Source organism: Perissodus microlepis, chromosome 16 (genome assembly GCF_051167445.1).
Source record: "Perissodus microlepis isolate ML-2025 ecotype Zambia chromosome 16, ASM5116744v1, whole genome shotgun sequence".
NCBI classification, from domain to species: Eukaryota; Metazoa; Chordata; class Actinopteri; order Cichliformes; family Cichlidae; genus Perissodus; species Perissodus microlepis.
Genome location: NC_140476.1, coordinates 12,972,956 through 12,996,305, shown reverse-complemented (window position 1 = coordinate 12,996,305; position 23,350 = coordinate 12,972,956). Strand labels below are relative to the sequence as shown.

The window sequence follows — 23,350 nt, the reverse complement described above, 5'->3', positions numbered from 1 at the left end:
TCTCATACAGCAGCAAAGACTACTGTGACTTTAGTGGGTGTGTGTTTTTGCTTCACTTTGGTGAATGAGTTGCACTAAAACATGGCGAACACACAGCGTGGACTGAGCTCAAGTAAAATCCAGATATTAAAGCGATCACGATCAGACTAAAACATGCTGTCGTTCCGCTTCTTATTCTAAGTCATGTTTCTTTTTCTTTTAACTAAAAGTTGTAGGAATACTGATTTTTTTAAAACTTGCACAAAGTTTTGCAATTAATAAAAAGCGCCATGCCAAAAAGGCAGCAGACCTCCTGTTGTGTGTTTTTTTAAATCTCCTCTGTGTCTTCAAATGTCTGGACTCATACTGTATGCACAGGTCCATTCATTAAAGAACGAAGTCCTTATTGAGCCTTAGTTTTGTGCTCAGAGAGAGAGACTGCATTTTATTGGATCATAAGTGAGGGTCACTCTAATTAGTTTGGATGCAAAGTCATTACAGGAATGTGTAATCAATAAATAATCAGGGTAAAGCGATCTCCCTGTTTATCTAAAGGAATGATTAATGTGAGAAATACTCACAGCTATTTTTTTCATTTAAGTGCCGGAAATTTTCATCTTCTTGGCTTTCTGCAAGTTAATGATAGTTTGGCACAGCCTGTAGGAATGAATACACATAAGATCAAATGCATAGCCTACTAAACTGGGATTTTTCTGTACTTTACAGAATTAAAAAAGCCTGAGAAGACACTTTTCTTATGCATTTATTGATATTGATGTGATGTGATATCCATCAACCTTTCCACAATGATTTCTTTCTTCCATAGGAGAGGTGATTTTACTTTTGCATACAGTGTTTTGTGTACAGACAACTGAAATCACACAACACATAAAGGAGTAATTCCTCAAATTCACAGGTGTGTATTTAAGCCTGAAATGTTCAGCTGCCGGTGAAACAAAGAATTTATCCAACATGGATATATATCTGGTATGAAATCCTTGAAATGATTTAGGTTTTCTTTTTTTTCTTTTTTTTGGTACTGTTTATAGTCTTGCATGGTCAATATCCAGTCAAAGAAAACACATAAAATTGGAGTCAGATTTAGAAATGGTCTGTTTGTAAGCCGGTGGAAAATCTCTTTTGACAATGAAAAGACAAATAAACAAAAGATAAACTACTGTCAGTATTTACAGGAAACACACAGTGTCAATTTAGTGACTGAAAAGCAGAGGCATGTTTATTTTTGTGGCAGGTCTCATTACATATGTATTTTTAGGAGGGTTTTTTTTTCCTTTTTAACCTGAATAATTTGGAGCAAATTATATGATTTACGAAAGTTTGCAGAACACAAACTTTCGTAAACCATGTGTATTGAGCCATATTTCATGCTTAAAAGAAAAAAATATTATTATGCGCCCGATCTGCATTTGATTGTTGCCACTAGGATAGTAAATAAAGTTTTGGTGCTGTAGGCAGACTTATAGGATTTTAAGCAGAGAAGCCCCTTGTCTGGATTAATCCTGCAGTCGATTGGAGATGTCAGGTGCAATCAGGGAGCAGCTGCCCCAACCTGCAAGAGCCCCAGAACAACCCGTATTGCTGTTTTTTGGATGAATATTGATGTATGTTGAATATGTTGAACCTCTGAGAAGTTGTATGCAAATGCAGAAGGAGGGATTGAGAGCACATAAAAAGCATTAACATTCACTGTATACACCAGTATTACACTAGTGTGAGTCAGGCTCCCTGGGATTTTTTTTTTTTAAGAAATTTGACAGCATACACATAATGTTTCTTTTATTTAAAAAGGGTATATCACACTGTTATTCAAAGATATTGCAAGAGCAGACTTTTGGCGTTTTTTGGGGGGGGGCAAATGACTCTTCTGATCAACCTAAGCTGAACCACTAATTGTAAGCATAACTCCTTACTGGTTAGTTATACAGTTCAATTTGAAAGAAATGTGAAAACAAATTGCATTGTGATCCTTGTTTTGCAATCTTACAGCACTGCTGTAAGATTTAAAGTCTCAATTTGCCCATCATTTCTTTATATTTTCTGACAAGGAGCCAGACTTTATTGTATTGTTTTTGAAGTGGCCTCGAGCAACGGTTCATTAGGCTGTCTAAAGGTCTTTTAAAGCTTTTAACTGAAAAATGGCTGTTTTTCAGTTCATTCTATGGACCTTTTTATTTATTTACATTTATTCTTTAAAACTTAAGACTGACCAATGAATCTTTCAAACATAAAAAACGTACCTAACTCAAGGGAGGAACTGGTGTTGCATCTACAGATAAAGCAACTTGTTACTTATTTAATGTGTGATCATTTTGACAAAGAATGGAACAAAAGGCATTCAGTATCCAAAGAAGAACTCTGAATGTCCTTCAAGAAGCCTGGAGAACGTTTCCTGAAGACTAGCTCAAAACCTTTGAAATGTGTATAAAGAACTGCTGCAGAAGTCATCACTCTTTTTTTTAAAAAATGTCACATTCATTTAGTAAGAATCCAAAATGTGATGTCCTTATTTCAAAATTTTTGCATACAGTACATGTTCTTATTTTTATATTAGGATAAAAGTGTATACTGTTATTATGCTGCATGTTGCTGGCTGTGATCAAAGGTGTCACCAAAAATCGTTTCTTACATCCTGCCAAAAAATCAACAGCAAGAAATAAGAGACGTCAAATACACAACGGCGTAATTTTACTTCAAATTCTTTACCTCCTCAGTCCTACGGTGTCTGTTTGTCTCTCTGTTTGACTCCATGCATTGTCACTCTCGGAGCTATAATTACTCTTCTGCAAATGAGATGCAGAGCATATTGTTGATGTTTCTTGGAAACCCCGCAGTCACATTTGAACAATATGAAGAAAACCGTTATCAGCAGGAAGATTGATTCTCCCTGCTGATAAAGTCCTCTTGGTACTGCAGAATTTAGTTTACCTCCAGTGAGTTAGGAAGAAAGGGTTAGCTGTCATTTATTTGAGTCAGAATTACAAAGTTGTGGCGGAAATGATGAGTGATGTTATTGGAACAAGATGGATGAAGCAGAGAAAAATGTCGAAAGACATGCGTGAACAGATGGGAGAGTTTGATGGAGGGAAAGTAGGGAGAGCAGAGAAGAGGAATGAAGGGAGTGGGAGGGATGGGAAAAAGGTGCAGCAGCAGAAATGTTGGAAGGATAGCAGGCTAATGAAGGGAAAGAAGAGGAAAAGATGGCAGAAGTAAAAGAAAAACAATTTATTTTAGAATTTATTTGCTGATTTATGGGGACCATCAAATATGAAAGAATATTGTTGCGGATTTGTGACAGCTGCTGACCAAACACATTTTCTGCTAGCTGTAGATGTTATGGAAATGCTTGAATTACTCCGTGTCAGGACTTGTACCCCTTGAGGCATTCTGTTACAGAAGAAGTGCAAACAGCTGTGATGAATACAGTGGCTTTCACTGCACACAGCAACTGAAAGGTATCTAGGAAAACACACACGACAGAGGGGAAGGAATAAAGGAAGCTATAAGAAGTGTGTCAAATAAATGAGGTATGGTCACAAGGGGGGAGGAGCACGGATGGTGGTTAGGATGAGAAGAGGAGCATTGTTTGACTCAGCTGTGCAATGCCTGATTACACAAAGATAACAATCTGACGTTGGGTCCCCTCGAGACAGAGCCCAGTCAGAGAGATGGAGCTACTGAGTCGACATAAAGGGGGACACAAACATTAATAAACATAGAAACAAGGACAAGGAGATTTAAACTATTGATAAGACGAGCCTTTAATCTTTCAGAGTATTTTTTCTTTGTTTTCATCGAGTTAAAACACTTTAAGATGGAAAGAAAGCCAAGAAGGACAAGAGGGAACATATGGGGGAAAGGAGCAGCTGTTCTATTCAGCGAGCCTGCTGACTAATGAATGTGGATGACCTTTAGTAATATGATGATGATCATATTTTAAAGCAATTTCATAAATGTTTATAGAGCGAGTTTATCGCTTCTCACCATTCTGCGGAGAGGAAGTGCCTCTCTCTTTCTTGCCCACCATAGCGTGGTTGCTGTTTATCATTATTTTTTTTTCTCTGTTCATTATGCTTTCTCCCTGGCATATTTTATCTTTTCAAATGAAATACGATAAGATCCTTTTAATTTCAAGAGCCATTTGCAAAACCACAAACAGCGTATAGTTAATCACTGGGCTGAATGGAGAAAACAGTGCGGTGTAATTACAGAACCAAAGCAAAATGTTAAATCGGGAAACAAATACCTGTGACACTTACTGCTGATATACACTAATGGTTTTTACTGTTCCATTAAAAATGTAATTTTGTTTTGCTACAGTCATGGCATCATCCATCCCATCAGCAGCTGTAAATGTTTATGTCTCACTAAACCAATGTTCTTTAAAGTAGTCTATAGCTTTTAGATTTTTCAGTAAGTGTGGCCAATGATGAAGACAGATAACACATTAATGTAAGTTCATGTTAAAATTAAGAAGAATCAAAATTTGGAAACCAAAAGGTTTTCTTTAAAGGGTTTTCATACATCAAGAAAGGTTACACAGGTTACACGCCTTTGGAGCAGAGGATCGCAAGTTCGATTCCTGCCTGGGGTGTCTGTATCCAGTAAGGGTCCTAAGGCTAGACCCCCTATGCTAAGCGAGCCTACCGCAGACATGAGCGAGACAGATAAATATGAAGGCATGCCGGCTCGGACGTCGCCCGGATCAACAAGGTCCGCGTCAGGTGTTGAGGAACCAGGGCACCCTGACGACAAGTGGGCTACTGGAACAAGAAGGCATTGGTGGGCAAGAGACGAAAATAGGGCGTTGTTGGAATGCTACTACACAAGTAACCCTGGCGGAAGGGGCTACATGAATAGGATGAGGGACCTATGGATTCTTCGATACCCAACATCCACAATGACGGCGAAACAACTAGTAGCTCAGTGTTCCAACATTCGAAAGAAGGGACTGCTATCACAGCTAGAGATTGACGAGGTACAACATAAATGCTACGGCAAGGAGGAGTCAGGACGCCAGGTCAGGGGGGAGATATCATCACCCCCACCCGAGATTGGGTACATAGCCCCAAGTGCGATAGGAGAAGGATCGTTGAGTGCGAGAGGAACTGACCTGAGAAATAGGATCATGGCCAAGCTTGAAACCTGGATCCCCCGTAGCCGGTTACCAAGATTACGTACCCTCAGAAGGTCTGCTAGATGATGTTAATGCAGCACTACGGACGATACCTACAACCACGATTACCGACACTAACAAACTAATCTACAATACGGCAGCAGTGATCAGTGAGATGCTTGGCTACAAGTTGAACAGCCACAAGGGGCAGTACCCTCCATGGAGAAGGAGGCTAGAGAGCAAGATCAAAGCAGCACGGAGGGAGGTTAGCCAACTAACGGAGTTGCAGAAAGGTGCGGCAAAGAAGGTGCATAAGAAATACAGCAAACTGTCTATACCTGAGGCCTTGGAAACTGCCAAGCAAAGACTCACAGCCTTGGCCAGCCGCTTGAGGAGGTACACCAGAGAGATAGAAGGCAGGAATAACAGGCATGGAAGCTCCTGTCAGGCATCATATTGGCTAAGATGAACAGGCACATGGGTCAATACATGAGTGGGGCACAGAAAGGGATTGGCAAGAATACCAGAGGTGCAAAACAGTCAGCCGAGACTGCAAGACCAGACTGACCAACCTGTGCACTGCCTGGATTGATTACAAGAAGGCCTATGACTCAATGCCCCACAGCTGGATCCTGGAATGCTTAGAATTGTACAAGATCAACAGGACCCTAAGAGCCTTCATCAGGAACTCAATGGGGATGTGGCGTACAACACTAGAGGCCAACTCCAAGCCCATAGCACAAGTCACCATCAAGTGCGGGATCTACCAAGGAGATGCTCTGTCCCCACTGCTGTTCTGCATAGGCCTGAACCCCCTCAGTGAGATCATTAACAAGACTGGCTACGGATACCGACTACGGAACGGAGCAGTTGTCAGCCACCTCCTGTACATGGATGACATCAAGCTGTATGCCAAGAGTGAACGAGACATCGATTCACTGATCCACACTACCAGGCTATACAGCAACGACATTGGAATGTCGTTCGGACTGGAGAAGTGTAGTCGAATGGTAACGAAGAGAGGGAAGGTAGTCAGAACTGAGGGGATTGAACTACCAGAAGGCAACATTGCAGACATAGAGGACAGTTACAAGTACCTGGGGATCCCGCAGGCGAATGGGAACCATGAAGAGGCCGCTAGAAAGGCTGCAACAACCAAGTACCTGCAGAGGGTCAGGCAAGTCCTGAGGAGTCAGCTGAACGGTAAGAACAAGATCCGGGCCATCAACACCTACGCCCTGCCCGTGATCAGGTACCCTGCTGGGGTAATAGGCTGGCCAAAGGAGGAGATAGAAGCCACTGACATAAAGACAAGAAAGCTCCTTACCATGCATGGAGGGTTTCACCCCAAGTCCAGCACCCTGAGGCTGTACGCTAAGCGGAAGGAAGGGGGCCGGGGACTGGTGAGTGTCAGCACCACAGTCCAGGATGAGACAACGAACATCCAAGAATACATTGGGAAGATGGCCCCAACTGACCGAGTGCTCAGTGAATACCTCAGGCAGCAGAAACCCAAGAAAGAGGAGGGAGACGAGGAACCATCATGGAAGGACAGGGCCCTGCACGGTATGTACCACCGGCAGATAGAGGAGGTGGCTGACATCCAGAAATCCTACCAGTGGCTGGACAAAGCTGGACTGAAAGACAGCACAGAGGCACTAATCATGGCAGCACAAGAACAAGCTCTGAGTACAAAATCCATAAAGGCTGGGGTCTATCACACCAGGCAAGACCCCAGGTGCAGGCTGTGTAAAGATGCTCCAGAAACAATCCAGCACATAACAGCAGGGTGCAAGATGCTAGCAGGCAAGGCATACATGGAACGCCATAACCAAGTGGCCGGCATAGTGTACAGGAACATCTGTGCCGAGTATAACCTGGAAGTCCCGAGGTCAAAATGGGAGATGCCCCCAAGGGTGGTGGAGAATGACCGAGCTAAGATCCTGTGGGACTTCCAGATACAGACGGACAAAATGGTGGTGGCTAACCAACCGGACATAGTGGTGGTAGACAAACAGAAGAAGACGGCCGTAGTGATCGATGTAGCGGTTCCGAATGACAGCAATATCAGGAAGAAGGAACACGAGAAGCTGGAGAAATACCAAGGGCTCAGAGAAGAGCTCGAGAGGATGTGGAGGTTGAAGGTGACGGTGGTCCCCGTGGTAATCGGAGCACTAGGTGCGGTGACTCCCAAGCTAGGCGAGTGGCTCCAGCAGATCCCGGGAACAACATCGGAGATCTCTGTCCAGAAGAGCGCAGTCCTAGGAACAGCTAAGATACTGCGCAGGACCCTCAAGCTCCCAGGCCTCTGGTAGAGGACCCGAGCTTGAAGGATAAACCGCCCGCAGGGGCGAGATGGGTGTTTTTTTATTTTTTATATACATATATATACATATATATATATATATATATATATATATATATATATATATATATATATATATATATTTATTTATTTATTTTTTTCAGCAGTACAACAGCAATAAAAAAAAAATCTGTATTTTATTAGAATCATCCATCCTTCCATCCATTTATCCATCCATTTTCTTCCGCTTATCCGGAGCCGGGTCGCAGGGGCAGCAGCCCAAGCAGAGAAGCCCAGACCTCCCTCTCCCCAGCCAGCTTGTCCAGGGGTCCTGGGTCTACCCCGGGGCCTCCTCTCGGTGGGACATGCCTCACCCATGAGGCGCCCAGGGGGTATCCTTGTCAGATGCCCAAACCACCTCAACTGGCTCCTTTCGATGTGGAGGAGCAGCGGCTCTACTCTGAGCCCCTCCCGAATGGCCGAACCTCTCACCCTATCTCTAAGGGAGAGGCCAGTCACCCGCTTGCGATCTCGTTCTTTCGGTCACTACCCACAGCTCGTGACCATAAGTGAGGGTAGGGACGTAGATCGACCGGTAAATTGAGAGCTTCGCTTTTACACTCAGCTCTTTCTTCACCAAGACAGACCGGTACAGCATCCGCATCACTGCGGCCACCACACCAATCCATCTGTTGATCTCCCGCTCCCTTCTCCTGTCACTCATGAACAGAGATGGGCAGTAACGCGCGTTACTGTAATCCGATTACTTTTTTCAAGTAACGAGTAAAGTAAGGGATTACTATTGCAAAAACGGTAATTAGATTACCGTTACTTTCCCGTAGGAACGCCGCGTTACTGCGTTACTAAAACCGTGATGTTTTTGCGAGAATGTCTCATGACAGTGACGTAAGCAAGTGAGACGTTTGTGAAAACAGCTGTGTACAGAGCAACAATGGATAATATATCAAGTGCGGGAGAGAGTATGAGCATGCAGCATTTAAAGCGTGGAAGTACTGACCTTATTTTAAGTTTGATTCCATAAAAAGTGACAAAAACATTAGTGTCCATTGTGCGTGGGAAGAAAACTTCTTTTTACAGCAAAAAAAAAACCCCTAAACGTCCAAGCAAACACAGAGTGCACTACGACATAATGGGAAATTCACAGAGAAACTCGTGGATTCTTCCACTGACCGCTGCGGCACACCTGCACCAGGGTAAACCTCCGCCTACCATACTCCTGCTTTACAGGTGAAAATAGAGCAAAAGGACCACTAGTCTTTGATGTTATTTATTTTCTGCTGTGTTTTACTTGCATCTATTTGAAAGAGTGAGTGTAAACACAAAAAAAAAAATTATTTTATGTGCTGGAATGTGCAGAAAATAGGTTTAAATATTAAACAAATTTCTTCCAGTCAGAGAATGTTGCATATAATTACATTTTTGCTTGATGCATAAAGTCAAAAGATTAAAACTAATAAAACAAGTTTTAAAAAGGGACTTTTCCATTTGATTACATTTTGTATGATGGATTATGCAGAAAAAGTAGAATTGGGCTGAAAGATCTATCGCTTTATCACCTATTCAGGTTGTAAATCGTGTTTTTAAAAAGTAACTAAGTAACTAAGTAATTAATTACTTTTGAAAATAAGTAATCAGTAAAGTAACGGGATTACTTTTTGGGGGAAGTAATCAGTAATTAGTTACTGATTACTTTTTTCAAGTAACTTGACCAACACTGCTCATGAACAAGACCCTGATATACTTAAACTCCTCCACTTGGGGCAGGAACTCATCCCTGCCTGACCCGGGAGTGGGCACTCTACCCTTTTCCGGCCGAGGACCATGGCCTCAGATTTGGAGGTGCTGCATTTTCTATTTGTATTTCTCTTGAGTCTCACTCACAGAAATATTAAATTAATGTAATCATAATTGGATATGTTTTTTGCCTCAAGTATAGGATACCAGATTTCAGTTTAAAAAGGGAAATTGTAGGCTTAATTAAAATAAAACCTTGAGTTTTGTAAGAAAACCTGACGAGTTGGAATTTCATGCATCTCTGGACCTCTTCTGCTGCTGTTTTCAGATTGCTCACACTTCATTGATGTGCACTAGACTTGCTCCATAGTTTCAAACTGAAGACCCCTGAAGTTGAACTGTACTGTTGCTTTTTTGTGTCTCATCTTGTCACTTTGATGTGTTTAAATTCTGTGTTTTTTTCCCCTCAGGCTTGTGTGTAGATTTTATGCATTTGTATGCTGGTCATATCTTCACATTGGTTTATTTTCCATCTGTCCTCCAGGCTATCGATGCTTCAAGGCCGTGTTGTTTCTAACAGGCCTAATGTTTGGCTCTGTGGTCATCTTCATGCTATGCTATAAGGAGAGGGTGATGGACACTCAGCTGAGTGTGGAGGCGTCCGTGGGCATCGGCCTGGGCATCGGGACCCTGTGTGGTCTGGTGACGATGCTGGTTCGCAGTGTGGGGCTGTTTATGGTGGGCCTGCTGCTGGGCCTGCTGGTTGGAGTTGCATCACTGGTGGTAATTTGCCTATTTTTAAGAATTATGTGTGTAAGCCAAATTATTAAACAATACATGCATTTGATATATCAGTATTACTTATATTGCATGAATAACACTGGAGCTAAGGATAAGAAAGTAGTTTTAATTGTCTATAGAGTAAAGGTGTATAAATTAACTGCATGCCATTACTATGTATCTGTAATTTTTGTAAAATAAACTATACATGAAAACATGACATTGTCAACAAATCCATCATACATGTTTAGATATTTTCCTGGAACAATCCACACAAAAATGTCCCGGGTTATTTTTCCCATGATTCTCCCCTCCAACAAGTTTCATGAAAATGTGCCCAGTTGTTTCATTGCAATCTCAGCACCAAAATTTAGAGGTCTATATTTGTCCATGTGCCACTTCTGCAGTGAGTTTTGAGGAAATGTAGGTTTTGTAAAATTGTACAATTGTAGGGTTATTTTTTTTCTTAACTCTGAAATAGCATTTAGATTATGATTCCAAATTGATTCACATACAAAAAAGCAAAATGGAACACTTTTCCTGTCTCTCTTAGGTCATGGAGGAGTTCTACCACCCCAGAACAGTGTGGGTTCCTCTGGGTATTCTCTTGGGTTCTGGGACACTATTTGCTGTCCTCACACTACAGTGGCAGCGCTGCTTTGTCACCCTCTCCACTGCCACATTTGGCTCTGCCATCATAACCGTAACCGTGGATTATTTTATAGAGTTGTTCGCTTTGGTACACTACGTTTATGAGAGACTCAAGGTAAGAACATCAGCGTATGCTTCTGTGCATCTTTCCGAGTACATGTTTGTAAGAAAGACAGATATTATAAAAGTTATTAAAAAAAACTTGTCTGTTATGGAATATGTAATTCTGACATAGTCCATATTCTGACACACATATTCCAGTGATATGTGTGTCAGACTAAAAGGAGATGTAAAACATATTTTGAAAAGGGGTGTGTTCTTTTTGTTAGTAGAAACAGGACTACAAATACTTTTCTTCAAGTGCGGAATGTCGATAAAGGCCTTGCCAGGTCATATCAATTATATTTATAGAGCATATATCAAATAATTGCCTCAGCTGGCTTAAAGATTTGCACTAAGTCTGCACACCCTCTGTGCTCAGGCACTTGGCAAGAAAAAGCTTACAGAAAAAAATCATTAAAATTGGGAGGAAATGGAGAAGATAAATTCTTTAACTGATCAGCAGTTAAGGATATAACTGACACTGGAACTGTATTTTTTGCAGGTGGATCCCAAGAAGCCAGTGTGCTGGTTTACTTGGGTGATCATGGGGGTGTGGCCTGTCCTGGCACTCCTCGGAGTGCTGATTCAGTGGAAAGTCACTGCAGAGGGATTTTCTCACACAGAGGGTGAGTGTTATTGCTTTATACATGTGAAATGCACTACACACAGGTACACACACACACAGGTCTTTATCACCAGATTCCACATTTATTTATAGTTTTCCCTGGGTTATGACTGAACACAGTCTGACAGCTGTCGGTCCCAGCTGATTTCCCTCTCCCTCCGCTCCTCTCCGTCTCACTATAAAAAGGGAAGGAAAAAACCACCAGTCCAAATCGCCATCAGCTGTTCTCACCGGCATCTCCAGCACCGCCCCGTTGAGCTCACTGCACCACTCCTCCCCTGCAGCCGCGCCCGGGACCACACCTCCGCCACAATACACAACTAAACTCACCAGAGCAGACTGAGAACCTATTTCAATGTTTGTGGTTTTTTGCATCTTGCCAGAGAGGAATTTTTGGCCAAGTTTAAGTTTGTTATTCATTTTGTTGTCCTCAAAGCTTTTTTATTTATATAGCACCAAATCACAACAACAGTCACCTAAAAGCACTTTATATTATAAGATAAAGACACTACAACAATAGAGACAAACCACAACAACCAAATGACCCTTTGAGCAAGCACTTGGCAACAGTGGGAAGGAAAAAACCCTTTTAACAGGAAGGAACCTTCAGAGAACCAGGCCCAAGGAAGGGCAGCTATCTATCGCGACCAGTTGGGGGTGATGAGGCAATAGGTTATATAAAATAATTTTTAAGTGACTAATATACTGTCCATTGTCACAGCATGTAATCACCAACAAAGGTGGACGTCACAGATGTTGGTTTGGCACTGGCGTTTTGATCTGCGACACTATGTTAGTCTTGCCTTGGTAAACTTGAGCTTGTTCAAGAGATTTATTTAGAAACTTCTGAAAGGTTTATAACTTTTCAGAGATTTTAAAATGTTGTAAACCATTAGGTGACATAATTACGTATGTGGATTCTCAGGGTCAGAGATTAGTATAATATGTAAGATGAATGCAGAGTGTTCATCTCTCTCATCTGCAGTCAGACATGGCATTTCGGAAAATGCCATGTTTTACTGTCATCAAGGAATCCCGTTTAAGAGAACTACATATATGAGTTATGTATATGAGTATATGGAAATCAGAATATCTCTCCAAGTCATGAAGTATTTGCTAGTTTCAAGCTCTTGAAGAAATTGTTGGAAGTATCATTCTCTCCACAAAAACTTTCAGTAGCTGTCTACAGATGTTAGAGTTTTAAAATACTTAGATCCCCTCTACTGAAAAACCAGACATATTGTAGTACGAACAGACAACATGATGGCAGCAGTGTGCATTGCATACACAGTAGGCTTGTTTGAAATAGCCAGTAGCCTGCTGCTGCAGCCTCAAAATCTCACGCTGTTCATCAGAGTGGTTCACATCATGGAAGTACAGATCCTTGCAGGAGACTTGATGTCTCTCACACATTAAAGGGAATTTGATTTCTATACATTGTGTAGATGTTTTTGGACAAATCTGAGAAGGAAGAAGTGGATTTGTTTACCATGAAATAAAAGAGTAATGCAGATCTCTGTGAACATATAAGACAACCCTTCACTGGATGTTGCCTTCTCTCACTAGTCATGGCTAGGGATGGGTATCGTTTAGGTTTTATCCGATACCAGTACCAAACCGATACTTTTGAAACGGTGCCGGTGCTTAACCGGTGCTTAAAGAATGGAGAACACAAAATTGGTCCAAAAACCTCTCATGTTTAGCTGTTTTTTTGTAAAAAGATAATAATGTTAGCCTTTTCTGCAGCTATAGGGGATTTATGGCATCACTCTTGGCTGGAAGCAGTGCTTAATCAATGGAAAAAACACAAACTTTGTCCAAAAACCTCTCATGTTTAGCTGTTTTCCACTTTTTCTTTGGTCATTTTAGCCTTTTTGGCCAGGGTCAAGGGAGTATCTGCCATCAAACAAGAAGACAGCCGCATGTAACTACGACGGTGTTTGCTAGTTCACCTTACGTGCATTAATGTAATAACGTGGTTAGCGTACTCAACGTAAATTACACACAAACAACATTAAGCTACTCACGCAGAGAAGAACGGCTGCTGCTGCCATCATCATCTGTCATCATTTCTGCTACACTGGCAGGGCTAGGGGCCAGGACTCTCCTCTTCGGGTTTTTGGGGGATGTTGCTAACTCCGGGTCCGATAACAGGCAACCCACCCGCAGTAGATGTGCCTGGTGTGAGGTCTCGCAGCAAGCTATCAAATACGGCGCATTTCTCGGCTTTTAACAAAATGCTATACGTTGCCAGGTGTTTCATCAGATTCGAGGAGTTACCTCCTTTGCACAGTATCACCTTAAAGCAGGCTGCTGAGTTTGCATCTTTTGCTGTAAAGTACAGCCAGACTTTGACCGCTTTGCCTAGGGCATTTTTAATCTGTAGCTCTGCTCTAAAAGAACGTACATACCTGAGCACGCCTACTACGCTTGCAAAGGTAAAATGATTGGCTAGAATCCAAAGTGTATGACATTTCAGGAAAAAAAAAGCACCGAAATAAAGCACCGAAATGTGCGCTGCTTTTCGGTCTGGTTACTACCGTTTATGTCAGAACCGGTGCCATAATGGCACCGGATACCAGTACCCATCCCTAGTCATGGCTCAGATTTCCCTTTTACCCATTTTCCCCAGTTTACCTGGTTTCTTTTTTCTAGCACAGTCAGAAGGAGAATCTAGTTGTCATTCTGGTGGCTACAAAACCCACATCATCATAGTACCCAAGCCCTGGCGCCATGGCAGTTTTCTTGCACTGTCATAGCTGAAAGTGCAATTATCCATCAGTAGCAGTGGGCCATAATGGGAATGCCTGGAAAGAGGTCTGCTCCCTTATGCCCTTGCTTCTTTCTGCTACCTGGTACACAGGCAAATTATCTGCTTGTCATGAAGACAATCTCAGACCTCATACAGACCTCCAGATGTTGGTAAATAAGAAACTAACTCCATCTGTTAACTTTTAAAATGCGAAAAAGCATTAGGAGGAGGGCAGTTTCTGCATTATTTGGTTAAGTGCTTTCTGATAGGTATCAGGCAACTAACATCTGTTGTGGACTCTTGATACCTCGGTAGGATTTACCATTGGTTCTAATTGCTCTGGGAAAACCTCCTGCTTTACCTGATAGCTGAAATCTCTCTTAAGATACTGCCTCTAATAATAGTACCCTCCAGGATTGATTTTAGTGAACAGTGAGTGACTTATGTGCACCATGTTATCACTGGAGAAGATGGATGTGCAGTTATTTCAGTGACAGATTCTTGTTTGACACCTTGTTGGGTCAAGGGTTAGGTTTTTTTCCTCTCCCTTAGGACAGTGCAGCTGAAGCAACATCTCTGCTAACTCGGTTATTTTATATTTAGCACATGGATAACATTAGGCAGACACAACAATTGTATGTCCTTCACAAAGGACACTCACAGGGCATGACCCTGTCAAAACAGCTTTCGTCTCAGTGCGCGTGCAGTACGTTAACACACAAGCTTGCATTGTAGCAGAAGCAAAGTCTACAAATTGAGCTTGTGCTCAAATCACAAGAGCCTTATCTTTGTCCAGAGGGACGGCAGCGGCAGACATCTGTGTATCAGTATCGTGGATTTCTTCATGCGCCTTCATTCGTATTTGCACAAGATAGTTGAGTCACCCCCTGACTCAGTCAGTTTTAAGTGTGCTAGACACCCAATGACGCGCTGTCAAATCTGGCACATTAATGCACGTGGAGTGTTGGTCTAATCCCATCATGGATTAGTGAGTCTCATGGTGTGTAACGTCACAGTCCTCTGCTGTGTCACGTGTGTTGTGTGAAATAAACCAAATTTTAAAGTGCAAATTTAATGAAAATGCATTTATCTGAGAATGTTATGCTCGTCATTTCACAACTCACTTGGTTTGATCTGCTACTATTTCCCAAGGTGGAAAGTAACAAAGTAAGCATATTTTGTTACTCTACTTAAGCAGAATTTTCAGGTACCTGTACTTTAATTTTACTCCACACATTTAAACACAAACATCTCCACTTTTTACTCCCTACATTTTAAATACAGGCTTGTTAATTTAGGTTTTAGACATTTGATGTAAGTAATTGTTTCGCATCACAGCGATTTGAACCTAAATGGAGGGAACACAATCCTAAAGGCACTCCCATTGGTGCATCAATCACCGGTGCTTATCACACACAAACAGACGAAAGAGGAATAAACATAATTTACGCATTTACAGCCTTTCTGAGGTTAAAAAAAATCCTGGAATGATTTGAAAAGCTGTTTTTGGTACAGAAGGTTGTTGTTGCAGTACTTCAGCACCTAGCTAGCGCTGCAGCAGAGGAGTGAGCAAAAAGGGAGCAATATTTTTAAGTGCAGTCATTTCTTACAGTTCAACAAATACCAGGAAACAGCCAAAGTTTTTCTGTGCAGTTTGTTACAAGATGTGTCTGTTAGCTAAAGGTATAGCATCTGCATTTCACAGAGAGAGAAAAGCAGAACAGGAGAAGAAGAAGAGAGTTTTTTTTTTAAATTTAAGAATTACTCAGTGTTTCTTTGATAAACTTGTGATTTCAATCATACATGTAATGTTGTCATTCAAGTCAGGCTTTTTTTGAACAGATGGATGGCATAAAATTGTGTTTTTATATTTTAAAATGTCTTGCAAATAACTTTGAGTATAATAACTTTGAGTTATTCAAAGATTCCATGAAAAATGCTGGTCAGTTTAGTGCAGACTACATTGTTAGTTTTCTGCGCTAGGGTGGACTCGGGTAGGGTAGCTGTGGTGTTCATGGTCAGTGTTAGGTTACATCATAGTAGCTGAAAGATGATAATCAGTCATGATGTCTCGTTAAACATTTGCTTATATCTTTCTAAATTTAGCTGGCTAAATCCTCAAAAATCAGCAACACAGGTCAGCTAATCACAGCCATAAACTAAATATAGTAAGCTTGTCATAGACATTACTGTGATTGTTTTCGCTGAACCACTACAGTTGATTTTGGGGTTTCCACACCTGCTGAATCACACTTTAACCCCAGACTGTCTCATTTTTCCTGTTTAATGTGGAGGCAAAACCACCCATCTGCAATGTAGGCAAATGCAAATAGAACATTTTTTTTATTCCCTTTGTTTTTCTCTGATTGTGCTCTAGATAACAGCTGTGCAAGCCGAGTACTTTCGTTAGAATTTGAATTAAATTGAAATAAACTTTGTGTTCCTGTCAATCGCTTCATTGTGATATTAATATAACACGAGTATCAGTTAACTTGACAAAAAAACCGAATAAATAAAAACAAAATAAATACATAGCTGGTAGAAATGTCCTCTAAAGAGATTTTTTTACATTTTATTACTGAGTAATTTTTCCGAGCCTGTGCTTTTTCTCTTTTACTCAAGTAAAGAAGCTGAATCAGTACTTCAGTATTTTTTAACACAGGATTCAGTACTTCTACTTGTCATGAATAGATAAGTGATGAATATATGTACGTTTGACACCTCTGTTCCTCATGTTTCCACCTGAACAGACATTTCATCACTTATCTACTGCTTATTGCTGTTTGTTTACATTACACTTTCAACACAAGCTTTTCCCAACTTTCAAACAGCAACCAAAACCTTAATCTTATTCCACATATGTTAATTAAGGATAAAAGCTAACAGATAAGAGATACATTAATGAAAGTGTCTTATACTAATATAACAATGACAATAAGGCACGGCGGGACCACAGATCAACATTCAGAGCCATTTTATTCACACTTCTCACCACAGAAAACACCCCCACACACCTGAGTCCCCGTGTTTTAACTCGGCTAGCGTGATTACGGATGCCGTGCAGGTGCGTCCGCCTTCCCTGCACAGCAACGCAGACCACGCCCCACCACACATGGCAATCTATCTTCTTTGAAACTTGTAGTATTGATTTTGTCAAGGCCACTGGCCTGACAAATCCCAGCTATATGAAATCATAACCATGATGAGGATAAGGAACACTGTGTGTGTGCGGGCATCACTCTTGTGTGATTTTGTGCAGGGTGGATTCTGAATATACCGACACTGGTGTTTTCACCAGAATGTGTTATTGACGCAGCCTGCCTTAATCTGTTCTGAAGGCAGCCACAACACAGATGGCAAGATCGCACATACATGTCCTCAACACAATATGTGAATGCAGCAAACAAACACAATACACCCAAACAGACAAGGGCAGAGACAGAAACACTGAGGGTTAGAACCTCATTCACTGGCTCACTCGCTCGCTCATACCTCAACTAAAGGAAGAACGAAACACACACATGCATATACATGCAGCACACACTCAGCCATTTGATCTTTGCCTGTGTTTGACTTGCACCGTCATACAGTGACTTAGAAGAAGTCACACATGTCCTCAAATAATGAGATTAAAAAGCAGGCTACTGCAGCTTCCAGTCAGAGGGTGTGGGCTCAGAGATAGAGGAAGCTTTTCAATGCTATTTTCAAAACTGTGCAATTGTGAGGGGAAAGAGACCTAGGAATAAAAGAAGTAGATTATCACACAGTGTTTCTTGTGGAGAAATAATATAAAACCAGACCATTACATGACAACCATTCTTCCACATTGTTAAACAAACACAAATATGGTTTACTGCTATAGATACTGATGCAAAACCAGGTAGAAAGATAGATGTATTATACATGTATAGTATTTATTTATTCTGTTGTTTCTGAATAAAAAATAATGCAAGAAAAAGGAACGGCACTCGGAGAGCACATTCTCTAAACTGTTCTGCAATTTTAAAGAAACTGATCTATATCAGCAGTGCAGGTTAATGGATTCTTTCTTTGACCGTGCTTTACCTCCCCACCACATTTCACAAAATGTGTCCTAGCAGCTTTGCATAAAAAACAGGTAAACAGAAAGACAAACAAGCAGCGCTGAACACCCACCTCTATCTCACCTTATGCCTTGGTGAAGTAAACAAATTATAACCATGAAATTTTTGAGAGATAGAAATTAGAACTGTTTGCCCCACTCCCCGTGCACATAAATAAAAATAAAAAATTATATTACTATTATTATCATTATTTTTTTATTAGTAATTTTTATTATCAAACGTAGATGTCAGCATTACATCTACATTACACAAACCTGTGCATTACTAGTACATAGTGTTAGAGATGGACCGATCCGATATTACGTATCGGTATCGGTCCGCTACTGACCTAAATTACTGGATCGGATATCGGCGAGAAATAAAAAATGTAATCCGATCCATTAAATATCAAAAAAGCACCTCGCAAAACTTGCGACATGGCGTAACTCGGCTCATAACCGTAGCACATCGCAGCAGTGCGGGTCACGTGATAGAGCGGCTGCGTGTATTTGTAGCCTCGCTAGCAATCCGGCATTTCATCTCCGAGGAAGTTATCCCAGAGAGAAGTAAAGCAAGTGTGTAAGTTCATCTCTGAATGTTTGTAAAGCATTCCCGCGTTAAGCTTAACAACAGATATATGGAGTGACCGCCTCTCTCTCTCCCTCTTCTGCTGCTACTTCAATCATGAAACTGATTAATGATCAGCTGATCGGCTTTTCTGTCGCGAGTCCATCTCTCTTGTTTTTCTTTTATTGCTCACTTCGCGCCAGAAAGAGGAAACCAGCGGCTGAACAACAGCAGCACGTTTAAGCTTGATAAGCTGTTGTTAGAATTTATTTAATATTACTTTCTACACCAGGATCCTTTTCTACGTAGCTGACGGCTGGTAACTGTGCAGGGGCGGATCTAGCAAAGTTTAGCCAGGGGGGCCGATAGGGCATGAACAGGGAAAAGGGGAGCACAAAGACATACTTTTCTTTCTTATTCTCATTTAAAATGTCTAGCTTTTAATAAATAATTATCCGAATCTTACACCCAAAGTTTTAATCTGATGTAAAATGTATAGAAGTCCATTACTGTATATAGTAACTATTAAGTCTAATATACCCTAGTAAGCTGTAGTACTTTTTCCTTTGGGAAGATACCATCTGTGCAGTCTGCAATTTTGTTGAAGAAAGGTGTTGAATCTATTTGATTATTCTTGAAAAATAACTGATTTCTGTGTATTTTTTTTTTCACACTGCATCAAATTATAGTTGATTACGTCAATTAAGCATCATGAGGTGGAGGGTGGGAGGTGGTTCCCTATTTTATTTTATTTTATTTTATTTTTTTTGCTGGGAGTTTTAGAACCCTATTAGTTAGGCTGCTTAATATTTCTGCTAAGTACTCTTTAAAATACCAGAATAGGGAGGATGGAGTAGGTTTAAGTTTATTAGATTGATCAGTTTTGCTGAACTATGAAATATTTTGGGTGCAGTGTATTTTTTGCATACAGGTATAACAGAATAGCTTTAGTGTTTGTTTGTTTTTAACTTGAGTATGAACTTATACAAAAAGCAGCAAGATATTAAAAAAGCTGTTTTATTGATTAAAAAATACATTATATCGGATTCATATCGGTATCGGCAGATATCCAAATTTATGATATCGGTATCGGACATAAAAAAGTGGTATAGTGCCATCTCTACATAGTGTATACGTTGCTGACATTTTGCTACATAATTCTGCACTTTGGCATCATTGGAATGTGCTGTCATGCATACCTGTAAATAAATACTAATGGAATAGTGATGCCTGAATACTTTCTCTTCGACCCAGTATCACAGCAAAGCATGTTAACATATCAGGTTGTTGTCTTACACAATGAATAAGAGATAGACAACAACTGGGGGAGTTTTCTAATAGTGTGGTAACTGTGCAATAATAAAGAAGTAACAATACGGAATAGCATCTTATTACCAATAAATTACCAAAGTAATATCCAAACAATAACCAAGTGATATTGTATCAACAGTGGTTACACTGAATACGGTTACAGTGAGATGTATGCGATTGGGTAACAAGGCACCAAAAACTAGGTAACACAGTAGAAACAAACAAATACCAATAAGGCAAACAAATTAGTAATAGTACCATAGTATTCTAGTATAACATCATATATAATAGCCTGCTAGCAATAAAATGCTAATATTTGGATGCTTGATTTTTTTTATGTTTATAATAATAAATTAACATTAGTTGATGCTTTATGATATAAGAATGCTATAATCATTTTATAACACTGGAATGCATCCAACCGTATGCCTTCTGCACTCTTCTTTGTTTGACAGTAACAATGTAAATACTGTGGCTTAATCGTGTGGAAGCACATGTGGTAGTTTCTGTTCAATAACCAGGAACAAACAAAATTTTAATCTGCATATATATGAGTTTTAATTTGTATCACATTTGCTACATAAGCCATATTTTTGCAATTTAGTCATTAAAAATGTGTCATGCAATTTATATCATTTTTTGAGGTTTAAAAAAAGTCATTCTGATGATGCTGAAGTCTCATAAACTCACAAAAACACATGTATCAAATATGACACACTGGGCTTTAAAGGGTTAATATCCTATTAAAGCAAACTTCAAGTAATATGATAATTATTCTTAAAGCATGTGTGGAAGTTACCACATTATTACTGAGCTGTAATGAAAAGTCCTACTATTATTTGCATTACTTAACGTCCACAGCATGTAATCTTGAATTAACTTTTTTCAATTACTTTTTATCTGCTAAAAGATTCTCTGCTGGCAGTAAACGGAGGATGAGAAATTGTGTGGAGGAGAGAAGAGAGAGAAGTAAAGAGGAAGCAGGTGTACTGGGGGAAGGGCAGAGTGAGGATAATAAACTGGGGCACAATGGGTAAGCTGGGCACCCAAGTGGAGCTGTGAGGAAAATCATCTGTCAGCTGACTGAATAGTGTGCAGAACAGGGCCATGAATGAATTAGCTCGCATATGTTTGACTTGTCTCGTCTGTTTTTTTCAGGGGGGGTTTGCCCCTCTGTGTAGATACTAATTGAATATGCACCGATTCACCTATGCTCATCAGGACTGTCACTAACATAGCCTCTCAACACTAACCCCAAAAGCATTTTTTTGTTATTTGAACCTAAACTCTGAAGCACCTTTTTAAAATAGTGGACCCCCCCCCCCCAACACACACACACATACAGAAGCATGTGGCCAGAGGGGCCTGACGTGGGGTGATCCAAGGAAAAGAAAGGGGGGTATTATTAAGCAGTTTCCTTGCCAGATGGTGCCCTGTTGTCCCCATGCATGAAGAAACAACAATAGACCTCTGAACACTTACACTTACACACTCACACATAAGGCAGCTGTGACCAGTACAATACATCTGTAATGGATAAATACTGGAGCTCAGATAATAAATATTACACAGATGTATATCTAACCACTGAATGGAAATGCCTACAAACACCCATACTCAAAAATACTCCTGTGTGTAATGGACGGAGAAGCAGGATGGTTTACGGACATCCTTTTCTGGGCAGGGTGCAAAAATAACACACTCACCCACTCACAATATGTCAGGAGACTGAACAGCTCAGTATAAGTACATGCAGAGAGGAAAATGATTTGTCTGCCAACAGACTGAACAGAATAAAGGAAATGAGCAAATTGGCATCAGTATTTTTATTTTTTTATTTTATTTTTATAGCCTCCGTTCAAAATAAACCTTGAGAAAAGTTTATCATCTGCATTTAAAGCTATTTAAAATATTTGTACAAGCTCTTGCCTGATTAAAGGCCTTGCTTATATTCCTTACCTTGGTAATTTTGAATATGTCTGTTCACTTGACTTAATCACTTCTCTTTCTTAGCAGTTGTTTCAATGTCTCACTGTGGGATGGGCCTCCCTCATATTCCTCAAAAGGATTTATCTCATTAAGTCAGTCTTGATTGGCTGGTAATGGCAGTGACCGTGTCAGGCAGAACCACCCACCCTTAAGTAGCTTGCGCCACTATGCAGTCAATATTCAACACACCTGAAAGATAGGCTAGCTAGGCCAGGGGTGGGCAATCTCAGTCCACGAGGGCCGGTGTCCCTGCAGGTTTTAGATGTGTCCTCGAACCAACACAGCTGATTTAAATGGCTAAATTAGCTCCTCAACATGTCCTAAAGTTCTCCAGAGGCCTGGTAACGAACTAATCATGTGATTCAGGTGTGTTGACCCAAGGTGAGATCTAAAACCTGCAGGGACACCAGCCCTCGTGGACTGAGATTGTCTGGCAATACAAAAGGTCTCCATATCCAAGAGTGAGACATCAAAATCAATGTTAGGAATGAAAACTTTGGGTTATTTATGTAACCTCTGTTCTCACAGTAGCGTAAGTGAGATGTTTCACCAAATAATCCTTCTTGCTGGCTGAAGTGAGAAGAGGTGCTGCATCCCATAGCACAATGTCTCACTCATACAACTCTGAGAACCGGGGTTACACAAGTAACCTAAAGTTAGTTTCTCTATAAAAGCTTTGCTGTTTTCTCTTTATCCTGAAGTCACTCCCTCTTCATTATCTATCGTTCTAATTTTCTTCTCCTTACCACTAATTATCAAAACTTTTTTTCTTTGACTCTAGTGGTTTTAAGTCGACAGCAGCGAAAGGTCCAGCTCATGCGGATTCGACAGAGAGAAGAGAGGCTGAAAAAGGAGAAGGAAAACAAAAAGAAGAAAAAGAGACAGAGCCAGAAAGCAGGGCACAAGCAGAAGACTCATTCCCATCACAACCACCAGCAGTACCACCACCCAGCAGCATCTCACCCTCATCACCAAACTCAGATCTCTCAGCCTCCTAAAGTTCCTCCTCCTCCTCCTCAGACTGAGCCTGGCTACCACCGCAAAGCCAACTCCAAAAGGCGCTTTGATGGAGATGTGCTGTCTCCGGTAAGCTATAATACTGTATCTATTCTTAACAAGGTAATTAGATGAAAATCTGAACATCCTCAGTCCAGGTCATTAAAATGTTTGTGTTCTTCGGGTTCTCTGAAATTAGATTTTAGATAAAATTCTACATTCAAGTCACAGTTTTAATTTGAGTAGAATGACATCAGTGTTCCACTCTGCACAGTTAAGTGACAAGTTCAGGACAAATAAGTGTAGGAAAAACAGAAACTGT

General features: G+C 40.7%; 1 protein-coding gene across 2 annotated transcripts in view; it reads left to right on the top strand.

Moving 5' to 3' along the window:
* Positions 1 to 23,350, top strand: part of tmem198aa (transmembrane protein 198aa) — a 44,827-nt gene that overhangs the window by 17,858 nt on the left and 3,619 nt on the right. For both annotated transcript variants that reach the window (XM_084954487.1, XM_084954486.1), the window contains exons 3-6: positions 9,718 to 9,956; positions 10,507 to 10,719; positions 11,209 to 11,332; positions 22,814 to 23,118. In XM_084954487.1, the coding sequence (XP_084810613.1) occupies positions 9,718 to 9,956; positions 10,507 to 10,719; positions 11,209 to 11,332; positions 22,814 to 23,118 (881 nt within the window). The remainder of the gene's footprint in view (positions 1 to 9,717; positions 9,957 to 10,506; positions 10,720 to 11,208; positions 11,333 to 22,813; positions 23,119 to 23,350) is intronic.